This window comes from Calypte anna, chromosome 3, assembly GCF_003957555.1.
Source record: "Calypte anna isolate BGI_N300 chromosome 3, bCalAnn1_v1.p, whole genome shotgun sequence".
Taxonomy (NCBI): Eukaryota; Metazoa; Chordata; class Aves; order Apodiformes; family Trochilidae; genus Calypte; species Calypte anna.
In genome coordinates, this window is record NC_044246.1 from 108,016,999 (window position 1) to 108,037,605 (window position 20,607).

Here is a 20,607-nt window from a genome sequence, read left to right on the forward strand (position 1 = left end):
AGTGGAAACCAGATCTCTCTCCCATGTGGAATGCAGGAGTTTCAGTAGAAGTAATGCCAGGTCTCAGATAAGCAAAATAGTAAAATAAACTTTAAAAAAACCTATAGAGCTGCAGAAAAGTGATCACCTTTATCAGAAAGGCCATAAAAGTCCAGTTACATTTTTACAGTGTGTTTCTGGGTTCTTTTTTTTTTCCTGGTATTTAATTTTCCTTTCACTGAAGAAACAGTCCACAGTGAAAAGACAAAGAAATGAGACAAAACCAGCTGCAAGTAGCAGATCAGAGCAGAAACTGGGGTGTAAGGGTGGAAAGTTTTTGCTTTCTGGGTCAGTCTTGGCCCCAAACAAAAATTATTTTCTTTTCAAATCATCAGCACTGCCACGGTTAGTGTTAGACCTTTGGGTCAGTGTGGTACAGGGGGTTGTTTGGGAGCTGCTTGGGAGTAAATCCCAGATTTCTCTCGTGTGGTGTTACCTCTGGCTGCCTGCATCAGCAGCAACAAGAGAAGTTTGATGCTTATTTAATCATCAGGGAATTGCCACCAGGCACCTTGCTCACTTCAGTCCTGGCCACCTACCAGGTTCTGGTAAAAATTGCAGACTGGAAATTATGTTACTTTTTAAAGTTAGGTCCTAAAACACAAAGAGATTACGTTTGAGATGCTTTGCTCTCAAATCATAACCAGTTAACAGAAAAGCAGCATTTCCTTTTCACTAGCACAGCCATATCATACACCAGCTTTAAGTTTCCATTTTAGTGTCATGAAGTCAGTAAAACAGTGTCAGTGTGAACTCCTACAGCAGAATTTCATAAACTCTGGATAAACCTCGAAGTTCTCTTGCCACGTAATGCAGAGGAGTTTGTTTTACACGCGGATATTGGCAATTGTATTAATATTGCCACTAAACAAAGCTCTCAGGCCCATCAGTGCAGCGAGCAGCCTGTCTGTCACACAGACACCAGCCTGGAGCACTCGTTATTTATTACCCTGAGCAACGAGGATGCTTTTGAACTATGAACCACAAAGGAACGAGAGACATCCCTGCTCCGGGTTCGTGGCCGGGTGCCAACCGCTCCAAGGAGGCGGCCGGGCTGACAGCAGGCGGACCGGCCTGCGCCTGAGCCAAGGGACGGGAAAAAGCATCCCGGCTGCCCTCCGCTTTCTGCCCTCACCCAGGCGACTCCCGGGCCGCACATGGCGGCGGTGCCCGTGGGCCGAGGCGGTCCCGCTGTCCGTACGAACCACCCTCGGCCCGCTCTGTCCTGGGCCCAGAACCGCCCCGCTCACCGGCCCCGCTGAGGCGTCTCCATGGCAACCCGCACCCCTCCGCCCTTCGCTTCTGATTGGCTCATTCGCCAGGCTCTGCCATTCTGATTGGCGGGAGGACTTTCCCGCGGTGACGGAGCCCGGGGGCGGGCACTGCGGTTCAGGTTGCCATGGCAGCGAGGGACGCTGGGCGGTGGGCAGGCGCGGAGGGATCCGGCACAGCCCCTGCCCCACTCGGGACCCGTAGACCTTCCACTGGGTGCTGGGCCTGTAAACGGGGAGCCGGAGCCCTCTTCCCAAGGGCTGCCCGATCCCTGTGCCCACAGGCAGCCTCTTCTCTTCCGGAGAGGGTGGGTGTGATGGGGGAAGGGCTGTCTTTTATTTATTTATTTATTTATTTTTACCCGGCGGAAGGAGACAGTGTGACACCACGGTTGTGACTGGGCGTAGAGCCGCCTGCATTTTCCCCGCGGGGGCGCTTTGCCATGCGGTGCGGTTGGGGTTCTCGTCGCAGTCACCTCTCGCTTCCCCCGGGGCTTCTCGGAGCCTCGACAGACCCCGTGAGGGGATCCCTGCCCAGGCGCAGGGCTCTGCTGCCGACCCTCGCCTCTCCTCAGGGCTGGGGAGATCGCCTCAGGGCTGGGCAGGGTGCGGGGCAGCCGGTATTTCCCCCGCTGCCGCCTCCTCTGCCGCTTCCTTTGCCAGGCCAGTGCCCTGGGACCCCCTGATGTGTGTGGGTTATCTGTTATCATGGTGAGGCACCCGGCTCTGTCTGTAGAGCTGCTCTGTTTGTCCCGGAGTTCCCTCCTCACGCTCTGTCATGCCAGGGTTAATTGTTTGAGGTTTAACCAAACCAGACCAAATGCCAGGTCTGGCACCTGGGTCATAACAACCCCATGGGGAGCTACAGAGTTGGGTGAGTGTGGTTAGAGAGCTGTAAGGTGGAAAGGGACCTGGGGGTATTGGTTGACAGTCGACTGAATATGAGCCAGCAGTGTGCTCAGGTGGCCAAGAAGGCCAATGGCATCCTGGCTTGTATTGGGAACTCAGTGGCCAGCAGGAATAGGGAGGTGATCATCCCTCTGTACTCAGCTCTGGTGAGGCCACAGCTTGAGTCCTGTGTCCAGTTCTGGGCCCCTCAGCTCAGGAAGGAGATTGAGGTGCTGGAGCAGGTCCAGAGAAGAGCAAGGAGGCTGTGAAGGGATCCAGCAGAATTCCTGTGAGGAAGGGCTGAGGGAGCTGGGGGTGTTCAGCCTGGAGAAGAGGATGCTCAGGGGAGACCTTATGGCTCTGCAACCACCTCAAGGTAGGTTGGAGCACGGAGGGGAAAAGCCTCTGCTCCTTAGTGACTGTGATAGGAGCAGAGGAGATGGATGGAAGCTGTGCCAGGGGAGGTTTAGGCTGGATATGAGGAAATATTTTTTCACAGGGTGATCAGGCATTGGAATGGCCCAGGACAGTGGTCATTCCTCCATCCTCCATCCCTGGAGGAATTTAAAAGGCATTTGGACCTATGGTGTAGTAGTTACATTATGGTGTTGGTCAAAGGTTGGACGGGATGATCCTGGAGGTCTCTTCCAACCTAAACATTCTGTGATTCTGTGATTCTGTCCTCTCACTTGGTGGATCAGAAGGAGCCAAGACACCAGTGAGGGCCACCAGCTGTCCTGGCAAGGGGTGACAGCCCTTACCCTGTGTGCTGAGAGGATGGTGACAAGTGAACTGCCAGGCATGGCCTTTGTAAAGGTTTTTGTCAGAAAGGGGTTTCTGAGAGGACACAGATGTGTAAGAATACAGAGGTGATTAATATCTGTCTTCTCAGAGCTGATGCTAACACTTGTATTTGGGCAGAGTTTTAGCAAGTGGGTGTTCCACTTCACTGAACAGGACTCAAGAAGCAAGAGAAACCTGTCTTTCCAAAAAAAAAAAACAAACCACTGACAGAAAGCTATAGTGCTGACTGCAAAGGAGGATGCAGGTGTGTCTAGCAAGACATTTTAGTAAGAGTTATTCTCAGGTTTGATTATAATAGAACAAATATCTTAATACAGAGCAGCCAGTCTGCTCACGGTGCTTAACATTTGCAGACTGCAGCTGTTGGGTTAAGTTCAGGTCTTGTTTTATCCACTCAGACTTTGGAAATCCTTTACAGTATTTCTGCCCTAGCATGTGGTTAAACATGTAGGAAGATCTCCAAAACAGCTGGTGTCTCATACAAGTCAGTTCTGCCTTTGCCAACCCTGGAGAGTTGTTGGCATCTCCTAGTAAGAGCCCAAATGAAATGGAAAAAAAGAAAATTAAGATTCAGTGGCAGCATGAGTTATCAAGATTGGGAAAAAAAATTGCAGCTAAAGACTTTATAATTTGTGGTTTCTTAAAGCAAGTTGCTACAGCAGGCAGATTTTCTGTGTGTGCTCTGATTTCTCTCTTCTGGAGTCCCAGTCCTCTGTGATAAGAGCAAAGATCTTTGCTTTGTGCTCAGTCTTTCTTTGTAAGATAAATGGAGTCTTAATACTAACTACTGAAAACAGATGGCAGGGAGGCTGGTGTGAGTTTTTTGTTTGGTGAGCTTAGAAACTACTAAAATTTGTATTTTCCTCATGTCACACTTGCCCAGGGATTTACAGCATCCCTATCTCAAAAGAACAAAACTACTTTGAGTGGAAGGAAATCTGCCACGGATGGCCTGAAGCAGAAGCCTGTGTCACCTTTGGGGACAGGCAGGATGTGTTGCCCACAGGAAGGTCTGGTCACCTATCCAGTACTAAGTTTGGAGCAGCTCAGGAGTCCAGGTGTTCTCCAGTCCTCACTATTTGCCTGTTTATTTTATAACAGAAATTATCTGAATGCTAAGTGGGGTGTGCTTGCTGGTATTTACCCATGCAGGTAATGTAGTGCACAGCCTCCCTGCTCACTGCAGAATGAGGACTGTGAGAATCCTTCCCCTGCTTCTCAGAGAGCACAAAGTGGGAAATGCTTTACAGCTTTCCCTGAAACTTGGTGGACCCATGCTGTGGGGGAAACGGAAGACTATTGTCAGAACAGGGGACTTCTCACAGGGAATATCACCCTCCATGGAAGGCCCAACACTGCAGAAACAGGAGGGCATATGTAGGCAAAATATCACATTTCCAGATCACAAAATCATTGGGGTTGGAAAGGAGCTCTGGGATCATCAAGTCCAACCCTTGATCCACTGCCACTGTGGTTCCCAGCCCATGGCACTCAGTGCCACGTCCAGTCTCTTCTTAAAAACCTCCAAGGACGGAGGATCCACTACTTCCCTGGGCAGCCCATTCCAATGTCTGATCACCCTCTCCGTAAAGAATTTTTTCCTAATATCCAACCTAAACCTCCCCTGGCACAACTTGAGACCCTGCCCTCTTGTCTTACTGGGAGCAGAGCCCGACCCCCCCCTGGCTCCAACCTCCTTTCAGGGAGTTGTAGAGAGCGATGAGGTCTCCCCTGAGCCTCCTCTTCTCCAGACTGAACACCCCCAGCTCCCTCAGCCTCTCCTCACAGGACTTGTGCTGGATCCCTTCACAGCCTCCTTGTTCTTCTCTGGACCTGCTCCAGCACCTCAATCTCCTTCCTGAACTGAGGGGCCCAGAACTGGACACAGGACTCAAGCTGTGGTCTCACCAGGGCTGAGCACAGGGGAGGAATCACAGATGGAAAGAAGCAGGGTCTCTGCTTTCCAGATCATGTAATAGCATCCTCTGTTTTACTCTTCTTCTTCAATCTCCTCTGTGCAGAGGAGGCAGGGAATTGTGTGAGAGGAAGGGCCCACAGCCTGCCATAAAACTGATGGAAGAATTTCTGGCTGGGTTTGGAAGGTGTCTAACAGGAGCTGAAAAATAATACAGGAGAGGATTGGGGTGTTGTGACCTATTCCACTGCAAATCTTTTTGTTTTCCTTGTGCCTGATGAAAGGACAGAAATCTCACAAAGTTAAGCAGGAGGTCCTGGATACTCTGTGCATCCAATTGGGTTTTTTTCCTCGCTTTGCCTTATCCTGGATTACATGGCAGAAGTGAGGATTTTCATTTTATAGGAGCAGGTGGAGTGAAGGACATGAGCTCACAAATTTGAAGAAGGAAATCTTCAAAACCTGACTGAGTGAGGCCCTGAGCAATCTGGTCTGTGTGGTTGGCTGTTCTTTGATGTACATTTCCCTGTGGTTTCTGACACTTTCTGCCAGTCAAGACAGGAAAGTGTTTTGTGAGGAGACAGGAATATTCAGGTCGATGTATCTATCAGTGCATACAAGTAGGGAATACAAAATGAAGCAAATATAGATGTGAAGACTTCACCTTGAACCAATGCTAAGAGATTTTTCTGTTTTTCTCTCTGTCTGGGCACAGCTACTCCAGAGAGTTTTCCAACACCAAGGTACAGAGTGACCTTCCAGCTTATCTGGTTGTTGTTTTTCACCAGGGAGAACAAAGCAGAGCAGTGTGGAGCCTTTGTCCCACAGATGCTGAGCATCCTGCTCCAAGCGCCTTATCCAATCACACCTTGAAAACCTCTGGGGATAGGCACTCCCCCTGGGGAGGTTGTTCCAGTGTTCAGTTTATCTTGCTATAAAAAAAAATCTTTCTTATATTGAGATGGAACTTCTCCCAGGGAAAGTTGTACCTCTTGCCCCTTGTCTTCTCCATGTGGCTCCTGGTGAAGAGATGCTCTCTGTCCTTTCTGTAGCCATCCTTTAAGTACTGGTATACTTCCAGAGTATAAATACAGAGGTTCCCTCTGAGACTTCTCCAGGGAGAAGAAACCTTACTGCTTCAGTTGAAGGAGATTTAACTCCTTTGGTTCTGCCAGGATTCTTCAGGTGTGCATCTTCCTGAAGAAAAACTTTCACCTGTTCAGCACTGTGTGTTCTGAGTACCTCTGCCAGGGGGTCTCAGCCATGTCTCCTGATACATGGGGGTACAAATCAGCTTTTAAGGTGCTAATTTTAGAAATGTTGTGTGATGAAGCAGATCTGTCAGGTGTAACACAACACCTGCTTTGGAGGTGTTGGTTTGTTTTTTTTTTTCCTAATTATCCTTCCTCTTACACTTCACTATTATCCTCTCTTTTTCCTTTTATGTTTCTATTAATTCCTTGACACAATATTTCATCACAGTTTTAATTTGTTTGTGGCTGTATCTGTACTGAAAATGAAGGTGGTAAGGAGCAAGTGGTGGTGTGGTCACAGTGAGGAGCAGCCAAGAAGTGATGGTCTGGACCCACTGAACATTTCATTCCAGTTCTTCCAACACCCTTTTGCTGCCACAATTAACCTAACTATTCAAAGCAAGGATTTCTCTACCTGTGCTATTCTGCCATCTGGGTTATGATATAATGTGTCTTTAATCACAATAGAAGCAATTATTTTGAATTCAGAGCTAATTTAACTCCAACTCTACGTCCAGCTTTTACTGCGTTTTGTTTTTTTTGATGTTTTGTTAGGAAGCACCTGATGAAAGTGAAGACATCATTGCTGCTGCTCAGTGCATCTTGGACAGAGAGTATTATTTAGTGAGGGTAAGAAGTGTTACCTCTTCCTCATTTGCTGTGTGCTTTCCTGCATGCCTTTTTTTTTTTTTTTTTTTTAATCTCCATCAAGTGGTTAATGAGAAGATGTCAATCATCTGTATTCTTGGAAAACTAAAGTTAGAAGAACAAGTCTCTGGCTTCCTCAGTCTGCTGAGGATATGACTGAAGTGATAACCCTAAGTATGAGTTTACTGCTTGCACCTTTCACACATAGACTCTTTAATTAGTGGTTGGCCAATATGTTATGATTTTTATTTTCCATTTCTTACTCAGGAGGTGGACAGGTATTTAAAGCACAACAATTTCTTACATCTGAGAAAGAAGGAGATGCTGTACAAGAAATGGCTTGAGAGTGTTTTGGAGCCCCTGCTGCAGAAACTTATGGAGAAAATGGACAGCCAGTCAAGTGAAGAAATAGAGAAAAGGAGAGCAGAACAACTCTCTCTCTATTTAAACTACTGTAATAAGAAGGTATCAACAAGAAGTTCATTTCTGTTGTGGAGGGGGTTGTATACAGAGGGCTATGGGAAAGATCAGGGGTTTAGATGTTATTTGTTGTTCAGTTGAGTAACCTGAAGTTCAGGCATGCCTTCCCTGGAACTTAATCTCAAAGACTTCTGTAGTAGTGACTTCTGTCATTTCAAGGGTTGGACTTCACCATCAGATAAAAACAATTCCATCCTTTGGTGCAGTGAGCATGTGCTAGGGTTGGAACATGGTGAGACACTGCATTGTGCTGGGTTTCTCTCTGTGAGCTGGGCCAGTTAGGGGAAAAACCTTGAGCTCTGTCAGCTGAAGCCAGAGCCTGGGTCTGTGACCCTCCTGTCTCAGGAGTTCAGCTGCAACGTGCTGGCAGAACACAAGTGAAACAGTTTGAAGCCCTTGAATGCTACTGCTCAGTCTTTACAAAAGAAAAAAATGGTGGGAACAGGGAGGTACCAACAATATTGTTAAATCTGCATGCAGGTGAATAGATGTAGCTCATGGACTCTGTAGTGCTCTGTGTTTCAGTGCTCATAAAATTTGCAGTCAGTGAAGGAAATACTTGTTGGATTTGCTCTGAATTTTCACACCACTGTTGAGTATCAGATCCCACGAATCAACTTCATGCACCTCAGGAGTGGGTACACAGAGCAGTAAGAGCAGTGGCATCAGCTGCCACACATAGAATAGTATTTCATAGTGAGCAGGATTTTGTTGTCACTGGAAACCACTGTTCAGAGGAGTTCTGAAACTAGAAACAAGCTTCCAATCCAGAAAGGAAAATGGCAAGAGAGCTGAACCAGTCTTACTGCTAAGTCCTGGGATTTGGATGAGTAGGGTGTACTGTACCTATCTGGGTCTGGATCAACCCATCTTGCAAGCTTCCTTGTCAGGTCAGGACTTTGGTGGGTGTCCTCCAGAAGCAATGGTTGTAGTGGGATGTGTCCCTGTCCTCGAACAAGCAGAGCACCACTGAGTAGCCTCCACCTTTCCTTGTTGCTCTGTGATGTTGGCTCTGTCATCAGCATGTCTGAAAAGCAGGCTGGAGTCTTTCAGAGTAACAGGACCATTAATTTGCACAAGTTTGCATGAATTGTGGCAGCATATGCTAAATTTTGCACAACTTAAGACATTTCTGGGGATTGGTTAATATACTGAATTCTGGTTGTGCATTTCCCCATCCCTTCTTTTTGGACATTTTCTCTTGCTCTCTTCCCTGCTATTAGGCTTCTCCTTGTTCTGTTCCCTAGACCTTCTCACCTTTCCATGCCTCTGTCACTGGTCCATTCCCCCTTTCCATACCTGTTCCTTCTCCAGTCTCTCTCTTTTTGTCTCCAGTCAACCCTTTTATTTCATCCCCAAGTCTGTTACTGTTTTACTTCTCTTTCTTCTGTCACTCTCCAGTGCTGTATTTCCCTCTCCTTGCTGCTTCTGATGAATCCTCAAAGTTCTCTCCTGTTCTTTACTTTACAAAGCTGGTTCCTCCATTTCAGTCTTTCTGCCAGCTCACTTTTCTGCCTCCTTTTTTACACCATCTGAGCCTTCCTCCTTCACCTCCCTTCCTTGATGCTCTGGTGTTCCATTGACCTGCTCCTATGTGGGGTTTTTTTGCCTCCATCTGCCTGCTTTTCACCCCCATCCTCAGCTCCTTGCCCCCAGTCCCAGGGATATGGGCTGCAGAAGTTTGGTGAGGTGCTTGCTCACAGCATACAGATGTCAGCAGCTCTGCTTTCCCTCTGGCATCAGCAGAAGTGCTGCAATCCTGCAAGGAAAGGGAAGTTTCCCTGCCCTGGGCTGCTGTGCTATTAGCCACAACTCATCAGTACCCAGGTGGCCAAGAAGGCCAATGGCATCCTGGGCTGTATCAGGAACAGCGTGGCCAGCAGGTCCAAGGAAGTGATTCTGCCCCTGTGCTCAGCCCTGGTGAGGCCACAGCTTGAGTCCTGTGTCCAGTTCTGGGCCCCTCAGCTCAGGAAGGAGATTGAGGTGCTGGAGCAGGTCCAGAGAAGAGTAAGGAGGCTGTGAAGGGATCCAGCAGAATTCCTGTGAGGAAGGGCTGAGGGAGCTGGGGGTGTTCAGCCTGGAGAAGAGGAGGCTCAGGGGAGACCTCATCACTCTCTACAACTCCCTGAAAGGAGGTTGGAGCCAGGGAGGGGGTCGATCTCTCCTCCCAGGTAACTACCAGTAAGACAAGAGGGTAGGGTCTCAAGTTGTGCCAGGGGAGGTTTAGGTTGGACATTAGAAAGAATTTCTTTATGGAGAGGGTGATCAGACATTGGAATGGGCTGCCCAGGGAAGTAGTGGATTCTCCATCCCTGGAGGTTTTTAGGAAGAGACTGGATGTGGCACTCAGTGCCATGGGCTGGGAACCACAGTGGTAGTGGATCAGGGGTTGGACTTGGTGATCTCAGAGCTCCTTCCCAACCCAGCCGATTCTATGATTCTATGATTCTGGTAGCCCAGAACATTGTAGGCATTGTGTGCTGCAATACTGAACAGTAAGAGACCCTTCCACCTCTTTTTTTAAGAGCAAGCTGTGGCTCTGCTCTCTGCCAAGGGGTGTGAGTGAGGATCCATGGGCTCTGTGCAGGGATCCAGCTTGGGGGGTGTGTGGTGCTCAGCACCCAGCACGGGGTGATGGAGAAGTGTGGAATGGGAAATCAAGGGGTGGCACTAAAAATCTGCAGAATGAGGCATGTTGGGGCTTAAAGCTTTCCAGGGACAGAAAGAAGAGACAGTGAGTGTGGCTGCTGCTGTCTGTCTGGAGAATTGCCAGATGCTGGGGAGCAGAGGCTCTTGCAAAAGCAGCAATTACCTGAAAGGATCTTGTAGCAAGTTGGGTATTGGTCTGTTCTGCCTCATAAGCAAGAAGAAATGGTCTCAAAGTTGCACCAAGGGAGGTTTAGATTAGATCTGTGTTAGAAGAAACTTCTGCACTGAGGAGGTTCTTAAACACTGGAACAGGCTGCCCAGGGAGGGGGTTGCATCACCATCCCTGTGATTGTGAAAGATCTTGTGAAAGATGTGTAGGTGTGGTGCTTGGGAGGATGGTTTAGCACTGCACTTGATAGAGTTAGGTTGAGGATTGGACTTGATCCAACCATGGATGGAGGAGCTTTTCCAGCCAGAACAGCTCTGTGATTCTGTGCTGTTCATACTCCCCATGGAGCTGCCCACAAACTTGCTGAGTGTCTGGGAACAGCCCCTGGGGCTCTGGCTCTCACACCCACATAAACACTTTCAATAGTGACCTCTTAAACCTACTGCAGATCCCACTTCTTGGGGATTGCAACAGTCCTGAACTGTTTTGGTTAAAATGTGTTTTTTCCAGCTCTCAATTTTTGAAATCACATCCACAGATTGCCAAAAAGAATTGTGTAGGGCTCAGACCTGGAAGGCTGAATGCTCCCTTCCTGGGACCTAGGAGTAATTTTTGGCCTCTGTTTGGTTGGTTTTTTTTTTGGTTTTTGTTTGGGTTTTTTGTTTGTTTGTTTGTTTTGTTTGTTTTTTGTTTTTGTTTTTGTTTTCTTGGTTTTGGTTTTTTTTTTTTTTTGCTTACATGTTTTGCTTTCTCATCTGTACAGCTCTTACTTGGTGCAGCTTGGGTTATGTCCTGGCTTATTGGCTGTACACAGTGTATTGGAAGTGATTTGGAGACAAGTGCTTTTAACTCACCTTTGTCAGCATCAGGCTCGTGTCAACCTCAGTTTCTTCTTGGTACCCTGTCTGATCTGGTGTTCTTTGGTCTTGGCTCAGTAGTGAACACCAAGTGGTGGAACATGCTGCTCCTCAGCTAACTCTGGTCATGGGGAACCTGAACTGCAGAACAGGAATTCTGTTGCAAGCAGAGGTCCTGATGAAATGGATTAAATGGAGCTGTGGTGAGGACCATTAGGACTGGGTCAGGTTTTTACTCCTATATATAGGCAGAAAAGCACCTTCTTGACCTAGACTTGCATCTTGCAGACTGGTAGCCTGCCCGGGATTATGGCTGGTGGGGCCTTCTTTCTTTTCTTTCTGATATCTGTTTCCTTCTCTGTCAAAACACTTTTCCATTTTCTTGGCTGGCCTGCTTGTGATTAGCATTTTTGCCTGTAATTATTTCTGGATGCTTTGTGAAATCATTTATTATGTATTTGTGCCAACAATTAAATTGTAATGGATGGTGAAACCCTCCTGTTACACCTCAGTCACCTTCTGAGTATGTGAAAATCCAGGAGTCATTTTCCCCACCTCTGGTGCTGTGTTCACAGCATGTCCTGACTGTGTAACACCTGGGCTGGCTGTGCTCTCACTGTTCTGTCACTAATAGCTTCTGAAACCTGACCCCCTGTCTGATTCTCCTGCAGGGCTATGCAGCTTTGGAAGATTATGACCCATCAGAGTATGATCCTTTCTTCTTGAAGACACATACAGACTGCTGGAAGGTGTGATTTGTGCTGTGGACTTTAGAGGCATCCTCTGACCAGCAGGAAGTTAATGGTTAGAGAGGAGGCAGAGCATGGTGCTGAGGCACTGATATGAGACTGGTGCAGAGCAACACATTCTAGTTTTATGGACTAGATTGTATGAAGTCAAAGAGTGTTTGAAAATTGATTTTATTGAGATTTTATTATGGTTTGGATCCATACTGAGCCCAGATTTGGAAGCACTGTAGGCAATGGGGGAAGTTTGTTTTCTTCATCTCAAAATTATTGTGGCAGGATGGGAAGTGCCCTGGCTAACGGGCTGGTGAGTCCCTGGGCAAGCTGGGTGCATGTCTGATCCCATGGCTATGATCTGACTTTGCAGCAGAGTTGTTGAATGAGTTACATCCTGCCTTAAGAGCTCAGATGCTCAGTGTTTCTTAGGCCCATCAGGTCTGTGCCTCATGATTTTATTAATAAAAAATGAGGTTGATGCTCCTTCTCTGCAAAGAGAACCCCAAGGGGGTTGGTTGCACCTTGACATTCACCTCTGGCTTTGGTCTTTTGAGGCTCAAAGTGCTTAAGCATGAAATAACTCTCTCACAGGTTTCCATACCAGCTTTACAAGATCCCCTGTTACAAGACATTGAAAGACAGTTCATTGAGATGGGCATTATCTACCAGTGTGAGACAGGTATTTTAAACTGGTACCCCGGGGAAGTGCTTCCTGGTTGGGGGGACCATCCTTGCTTGTGACAGGAGATGCTCACACAAAGCACTTGTTACTTTCCTGCCAGGAAGACCATGCTCTGCCAGGGAACTGAAGGAGCTCACAGAGCTGCTGTCCCTGCTTCCTTTGAGCAGGCAGTGGATGGATGCTGTGGAGTGGCTGAAGATCCCACCCTCCTACATTGCAAGTGAGGCTCACCGCACAAAGAGGTAGGAAGGGAATTTGTGTATCGAGAGGCAGCACAACAGCTGCAGTGGGTGAGGCCTCTCTGCCTCACCTCAACAGCAGAGAATTTGCTGAAATAAATTCATGGTGAGCTCTGCTTTATTGTGTATCTCTCCTGAGAAAGGAATGTTGGTGAAGGGAGAGCCTTCAGGTACAGAGTGGACAGCAGGATGTGTTCAAGTAGAGCACTGATGGTCAAGCTGAGCCTTGAAATAAAGTGGCTTTTGGTGGGGTGATTCCTGCAGTTTCTGTATGCAGCCTACCAGCCAGACCTGCATGCCAAGCCAGGGAACATCTGGGAGCTTTACTGGAAAACCTGAAAGGATTTAGTGTTTGTACTTGATTTGTGTTTTAGGGTGGGGTTTTTTTGCCATGAGTTTCCAGATTTTTGGAGCAGATTGAAGTCATATTTCTGTGATGCAGTGTCTTAATTCTGATGGTTTTGGTTTTTTTATTTAAGTCCCAGTGCTCTGATTCACCCCTTTTGAAAGCTCTCTGGTTCCACACAACACTTAAGGGAACTACTGCTCCCCAGTGACAAACCAGCAATACTGAACTAGGAGTCTGATGGCCTCGTGAACCTCCTCTCCCCAACCCCAGCTTCTGCCCTGGAGTTTCATGCCTCTTACAGGCCCAAGGCTTTACTCCAGCATTTTTACAGCAATTATGGGCACATCCTACAAGGAAAGCTGGTCACAAAGGCAAACATTTCTGGACTGACTCTGTATGGGAAAGAGCCAGTGCAGGAAGCTGTGCTGGGCTACAGCAGCCTCCATGTGGCACAGGCTAACAAAAGTTCTTATTTCTGTTTAAAGGATGAAATTCCTCAACCACCACAAAGATGCTGAGAGCCCATGATGTCCCCTCTCCACCAGCTGACTGCAGCAGGAGGCCCAGCTGACCATTTGCAAAACATTTGTTACATCTTAAGCAAAAGCAAGGGATAACAGCAAAGGTCTGCTGGCAAACAGCAATAAACTCATTGTCTTAAGCATGTGGTTCTGGAGTGTGGTTACCCAGCACCCAAAGAATGTTTGAGATTCTGCTCCTGTTATTTCCAACTCTACAGGCTAAACCCCACTGTTTTAGGTGGTTTACACAGAATCACAGAATCCTAGGGGTTGGAAGGGACCTCGAAAGATCATCTAGTCCAACCCCCCTGCCAGAGCAGGGCCACCTAGAGTACCTCGCATAGGAACGTGTCCAGACGGGTTTTGAAAGTCTCCAGTGAAGGAGACTCCACGATCCCCCTGGGCAGCCTGTTCCAGGGCTCTGTCACCCTTACAGGAAAAAAATTTTTCCGAATATTCAACTTGAACCTCCTGTGCTCCAATTTACACCCATTACCCCTTGTCCTATCACTGGTCACCACTGAGAAGAGCCTAACTCCATCTCCCTGACACTCACCCCTTACATATTTGAAAACATTGATGAGGTCACCCCTCAGTCTCCTTTTCTCCAAACTAAAGAGACCCAGCTCCCTCAGCCTTTCCTCATAAGGGAGATGTTCCACTCCCTTAATCATCTTAGTAGCTCTGCGCTGGACTCTTTCAAGCACTTCCCTGTCCTTCTTGAACTGAGGGGCCCAGAACTGGACACAATACTCCAGGTGCGGCCTCACCAATGCAGAATAGAGGGGGAGGAGAACCTCTCTTGACCTACTAACCACACCCTTTCTAATGCACCCCAGGATGCCATTGGCCTTCTTGGCCACAAGGGCACATTGCTGGCTCATGGTCATCTTCTTGTCAACTAGGACCCCCAGGTCTCTTTCACCTACACTGCTCCCCAGCAGGTCAGCCCCCAACCTATACTGGGACATCTTGTTGTTCTTCCCCAAATGCAAGACTCTACACTTCCCCTTGTTTAACTTAGGCTCAGCTCTAGTGTTGATGTTCTCTGGTTGATGGGGTGATGCAATCTTTGTATTAAAGCTGAACTGGTGAGAATAGTTGGAAAAATGTCCAGTGGGCCCCTCTTCTATACTGTGCAGGATCCATCTGTTATACCCAGCTCTAGCAACAGCCACACCTCTCGAGTCATGAATTTCATTTTAGAATGTGAATGTTAGCAGTGGGCAGAAGAAATGACAAAGCCTGCAAAATTTTAGCTACAGCTGTTGTAACTTCACATGAAGCTGAAAGAGATCACCTTGACAGGTGATCAACAAGAACAACCCCTCTCTCTGAATGAGAAAGAGGTGTTCCTGGCTACACGTGTGATTAGCAGGTGTGTACAGAAGAGCAGCTTAGAAAGCAGGGATAAGGAAATAGTGATTTGACTTCATTTGTTCAAATCTTTCTCAGCACTCCCATAGTGGATGTCTTGCTAAATATTATTTGTGCAAAATAGTGGTAGCCTACTACCAGGGTTTAAGAGGACTTTCTCCTGGAGGCAGCAGTAAATCAAACTTTAGCATACAAATTGAGTGTTCTGAGAAGGCAGGAAATAATTATGGGAGAGGAGATGGGAAGTGCACTTGTACAAAATATCCATCACTTGTTGGGGAACCAGTGCTGAGCAACAAATGGTGCCAGTGGCCCAGGGCTTGGTTTGTCTCCTGTTCCAGTGTGGTCCCTGTCTCCCTACTGGTGTGACTGCACAGCAGCTCTGCTGTCAGAGCCTGAAAACAGGATTTTCTCTGTGCAAGAAGCCCCATACTCCCACTGTACAGACACAGCCTCTCAAGAGTTGCCAAGATTTAGTTTTATTTAGGATTAGAAATACTGAACCACAAAAAACTATTAAAAGTAACAGGTTGACTCAGCCCCACACAGATGGCTACTGGGGGTGAAACTCAGACATCAGGAGGTATTGCTGCACCCATGGAAAGCATGCTGTGCTTTTTCAACAAAGCAGTTTAAGGAGGCAGTAAAATGGTTACAATGTATTAAAACCTTTATAAAGAAAAATTTTTTTTGAACCATCCCTGATTTTGGTGCCAAGAGAAATCTTTTGCTCTCAACTTCTCATTTTACAGATTCCCGTTGAGGTGACAGTTCCTCAGAGCAAACCTTTTAAACTTGTAATAAACTTTTCTTGAATTTAATCCTGTAAGTTTCTCATTATTTCACATTCCCCTGTACAATAAAATATACTTTTTAAAAATCACTATGCATCAATAAACATCTGTAGACAAATTACATTAATAAACTTAAGTTTTACTCTCTATATACATGTTGGCAATGTCAAAGCTTCAAGATTCACATGGAGGTCTGCAAGACCAAGGAAATGTACACAAATAACTTACATTTAGGAAAGAAACAAAAGCTGAAGAGTATTTTTCCACATTATTGTGGGTCACAGTATATAAAAAAAAACTTTTTTTCTATTTATTCTTCACAACCACATTGTCTCAGCAAAGAATGATGAATCAGACTGAAGCAGAAAAAAAATCAAGTAGCAGTTACTGATTTCAGTGCAGACCTAAGTCAAGTAAAGAACTACACTTGATGTCTCAAAGGATATACATTATATCAGAGATTTATCCAGTGCTAAGGCTTCTTCAGCTTTTAATCTTTAAAACTATCATCCTGAGATGGGAAGATTCCAGTGGATATCACTTGTCAGATTCAAATGGAATGATTCTAGTGCTGAGCTAAACCATTCCTCAGTCTGTATGTTAGACTAAGTGGTAAAATATGCATACATCTTGATGCCACATTTCTACTTAATACTTCTGGCCCTGAAAAATGAAACATTGGCATCCAAACCCAACATATTCCAACATAATAAAAAGGCACTGAGCTCTAGTACTGTATATACAGTAACATTGGTGTTTGCATAGATCAACAACTTTGAACTAAACACAACCAGTAACTAAGGAAACACAGAAGCAGCAGGAACTCATGCTTAACACCCAGCGTGGGGCAAGGAATCCTTTACAAAAGAAACATGTTCAGGCTGTCAGCTTCAGTTGTCCTTCATAAATTAAAGTAAGTGTTCCTAGAGGAGTGTTTTCTGATCAAAGAGCTGCAGGTCAAAGCGGACCCAGACCTCTCCTGTTGGAACTTCATGCAGCAGTAAGTGTTTAGTTGTGGGACCTTTGCTTTCTTGCTCTGTTCTGATTTTTGCTACTGGAACTTCAGTGCGACCCAAAAAATCTGTTGGGCAAAGAAACAGGAAATTTCATTAAGCAAAGATGTGATGCTTAGAAAATCTGAAGGTGTCAGGTTAAGCAGCAATGCTCCATGGGGTGTGTTCAGCTCCACAGCAATGCTTCCAAGCTTCCTGTCTCCAGCCCTGTGCAAATCAGCCAGCACTGACCAAAACCAGTCTTAGAAGACAGAAATACTATGGAACCAGGGCAGAAAACGCCTTTATGTCATAGTTTTAACTGTAGGCTTTAAAAATACAGTTCCTTTTCAGAAAGACAATTTTAAGTTATCTTTCTTGGAGCTAGAAGGTCAGGGTTGAGTGATGGAACCTGTTCACAAGTCAGCTGTGCTGCTATGCAGACAGTTTTAAAAATCCAACTATTTTGGCTCAGCCAACCTTTAACTTAGGCTTATCTTTATTCCTGTCACAAGAACAGTCACCTTCAACAATTATTGTCACTGACAGGTTTACAGTCCTACTCAGAAATTATGTATCTTCTTTGTGGCCATTTCACAAACACCTTTGTGTGTGCGTGCATTAAAAGGTTTACCATGAGCTGAAAAAACAACAGATTCAGCTTTCCCATGGGGAGAAGCAGACCAGCAAAGTCAGGTTACCTTCACAGGAGTAAAGACTGAGCTATAGTTACACATAATGCACCACAGGTCAAGGCCATACATTACAGATCTGCAATAATCAACTGGGTGTCAGAGCCCTGAAGAAGCACTTAACCTTGTAAAGAGCACTAGGAGCTACTGACTGCCAAAACCATGCTGTTTCCAAGCAAAAAAAGAAAGCTTATCAAGCTATTGCTATGCAAATATAACCTAGCACATTGTTTTCAGGAAGCTACAGTGAGAAAGAAAATGTTCTGCTTTCAATTTCTCTGTCTTTCCAGTCTGGCAAAAAATAATTCTGTGTCTGATAAAAAAGCTGGAGTGAGATAGAACCCAGCATCCCAGAGCTGTTTGCTCTGGAAGGCTATTGAACCTCTTAAGGCATTTTTTTTTTTTAACCAGTATTTCTCAGGAACTGCTGGTGAGAAACTGTGTATCCTAAGTCACAAAACCCCCATTCTCCTTCCAAAATAAATATCCAAACTTACCATCGGGTGAGAACTGATCTCTATCAAACATGGTGATACAGAGGACATCTTGATACAGATCCTTAATGAAGAACTGGCAGTTGAAGTTCCACTTGGGGTTCAAGGTGTCCTGCAGGGTCCTTGTGGTGTAGCTCTGAGAGCCCATGCTGATCTCACAGTATGGGTTGCTCTTCCCTAAACACAGAACAAGCAGTGAAGCATCTCTGCAGCTCAGACACCTCCCTCCCCTATGGAGGGTGCTGGGACACACATCAGTGCTGCTGTCCAGGTGATGTGGGTCAGGCAATCAATCCCTGTATCCCAGAGCATCACAGGCTCTGTGCTCCATCCTCTGAAGCCAATTCATTCAGAAGTTGTAGCTGAAACCACAGTGTTTCCCAAATCACCAAGCCCCTCACAGCAAGCTTTCCCAAATGCTGCAGGAATCACCGTGATGTGACATTACTCCCTTCACTCACCATTGGGCTTACAGGCCTTGAGCTCTGTTGCTTCAATCACATGAACCATCAGGCGTCCTATTCCTGAGCTCTTCTGTGAGCGAGCTGGGAAGAAAGTCACAAACAAAGGGATTGGTCACAACTGCAGAAACTGGCAATAGATCTGAAAAGGGAGGAAATCTTACACAGACAGGGACATCCCCCAGAAAAGGTCCTGCCCACGTGTCCAAATGAGAGGGAAATACAGTTGGTACCTTGATAAGCTTTTTCCCGTTTCTTTTTCTCCGTTTCAATGTACTGCTCTGATGCTGCTTTGATTTTCTGGACCCAGGCAGTGCTGCAAAGAGCAATCCCTATGGTCAGGGTCATACCACAGGCAGGAAACCTCAGCGGAGGTATCAGCAGGATACCTCAGCATTAGCCACCTTGCCCCATTCTCTGTTGCCCATCACCTGCTGGGTTTTCAGAGGCATCACGAATCAAGTCAGTTCAAGGACTAAAACAATAGAGCTTTTTTTTCCATCTTGTGCCACATATCCACATCTTCATAAATAAATAATTTTTATTAAAGACTGCTTGGTCACATCTAAGACTGCCCAGGACTGGGGAAGAATCCTATGGGATCCTGGATTTTTCAGCCCTAAACTATTCTATACAACAGGGAGCAGTGGATGTGACTGGATTCCATGAAAGAGCTGCTGCACAAGCAGAACATAATGAGAAAAAAAATTGTATTTCAAATGAGTCTGACAAGTTTATTCCATGACTGAGGGACCAAATGCTGTTCTTGAGCACAAAGACTCCCACACCTGCTCCCCAGAAACACAGCCTGCAGCCCTGACCAACAAGTCTCTGCATTTTCACTACTCACCGCTCATTAATGTTGTCAGTTCTGAGTGTGTAAACTCTGTCAATGTGTGATATGTGGAAAACTGGCTCATCACTTGAGGGGTCTGTGGGCAGTTTCACTAAGACTTCATTGAGGAAAACAGGCTGAAAGAAAAGCAAACATCACTGTGGCAGCATCACCCTGACAATAAGTGGAAACTCTGCAAGGACGTTTAAATATGTTGCTTTACTGTAGGGAAAATGAAAGTTGTAGGACAGAACAGTCAGATCACTGTATAAAGAATGTGTACAAGGACTTAGAGAAATAACTACTTTGGTGACACACCCTAGTCTGTCCTCTGAGATTAAAAGCCTTGTGAACATGGCAGGATTGTGTAAGCAGAGCTGCAGTGTGCAGCTTGGAAATCCTGGGAATCTCTCTCTTTCTCTATCAGAAAGCAGCCCCAATACATCAAGTTTCCTTCACAACTCCAAAATGCTGAGAATGCACTGTGGGGACACAGAGACTACAGTTTTACACTTTTTATTACTTTCTAAAGAAGAACTAGAATTTTCCTGTGGATACACCAATTTGTGCAAACTCAAGTCAAGCCTCCTACTTCTGAACATCCCACTCAGCTGTTCAGGCACAATGTTATCTCTGACCTTTCACTCCAAAGTGGACCAAAGTGTTTATTAAACCAAGCCACAAAAGCCTGTCCTTTCCCAGGGACTAAGCCAACAGCATTCATGCACACTGGCTGCCAGTACCCTATGACAGCAAGTGATGAGATGGGGCCAACTGGCTAATCCCAGCAGGGAAAAGAGCATTCCTCATCAGAAGCTGAGTCCCACTGGATCAACATGGACACAGGGCATCTTGATTCACTCACCATTTTGTACATTTTGAACTGGGAGTTGGATTTGGGGCTGAACAGTTTATCTGAGCCAGAAGAGACAAACTGCTTCACCATGTAGGTGAGGAGGAGGAAGTCATTGAAAAGGAATCCATACAGCTCCTTGTTGCTCTTGGCCTTGTACAGTTTGCCACTGTGCAGCAGCTTCCGTGGTCCCAGGCAGTTTGTGAGGGAGTTGAACACTGGTTGCTAAGAGACAAAAAACCCATTAGTGGCAGGGAGTTAATGCAGACATCAGTTCCTCCTCTTCACAGCCCAGATTGCTCGAGCCACTCAGAATTCTCTTCTGTTTTGTTTAATGAATTTAGTTACAAATGGAAAGAAAGGAAACTGCTCTGTGATCTGCCATGCTATGAGCATTACTCCCAGATTAAAGAAGATTTAAGCCTTACCAACAACACATACATGAGTCTGACTGGATTAAAGCATTTATCTCATGGCCACTTTTCTGTTGTCCAGAAGCTGTGTTTAAGAAGAGGCTGCAGTCAGGCAGTCACCTCTTACAGGTGCACAATTAGGTGATGGAACTAGGACAGATCCTCTGGGCCTGTCAAGCCCTGGTTACT

General features: G+C 46.2%; 2 protein-coding genes across 3 annotated transcripts in view; one reads left to right on the top strand and one right to left on the bottom strand.

The window, feature by feature from the left end:
• Positions 1-1,438: 1,438 nt before the first annotated feature.
• On the top strand, positions 1,439-13,539 carry FAM228B (family with sequence similarity 228 member B). Its single transcript, XM_030447584.1, has 7 exons — positions 1,439-1,618; positions 6,726-6,800; positions 7,086-7,283; positions 11,645-11,722; positions 12,308-12,395; positions 12,499-12,640; positions 13,472-13,539. Exons 1-7 carry the CDS (start codon positions 1,439-1,441, stop codon positions 13,512-13,514), a joined length of 804 nt encoding a protein of 267 aa, XP_030303444.1. The 3' UTR covers positions 13,515-13,539.
• A 1,808-nt stretch (positions 13,540-15,347) lies between these two features.
• ITSN2 (intersectin 2) overlaps positions 15,348-20,607 on the bottom strand; it is an 82,979-nt gene continuing 77,719 nt past the window's right edge. Inside the window, exons 34-39 of one of the 2 annotated variants that reach the window (XM_030446663.1) lie at positions 20,018-20,230; positions 19,168-19,289; positions 18,551-18,633; positions 18,318-18,401; positions 17,860-18,033; positions 15,348-16,759 (exon numbers count right to left, since the gene is read on the bottom strand). In XM_030446663.1, the coding sequence (XP_030302523.1) occupies positions 16,602-16,759; positions 17,860-18,033; positions 18,318-18,401; positions 18,551-18,633; positions 19,168-19,289; positions 20,018-20,230 (834 nt within the window). In that variant the 3' untranslated portion in view covers positions 15,348-16,601. The remainder of the gene's footprint in view (positions 16,760-17,859; positions 18,034-18,317; positions 18,402-18,550; positions 18,634-19,167; positions 19,290-20,017; positions 20,231-20,607) is intronic. The other variant, XM_030446664.1, reaches the window with a different exon arrangement.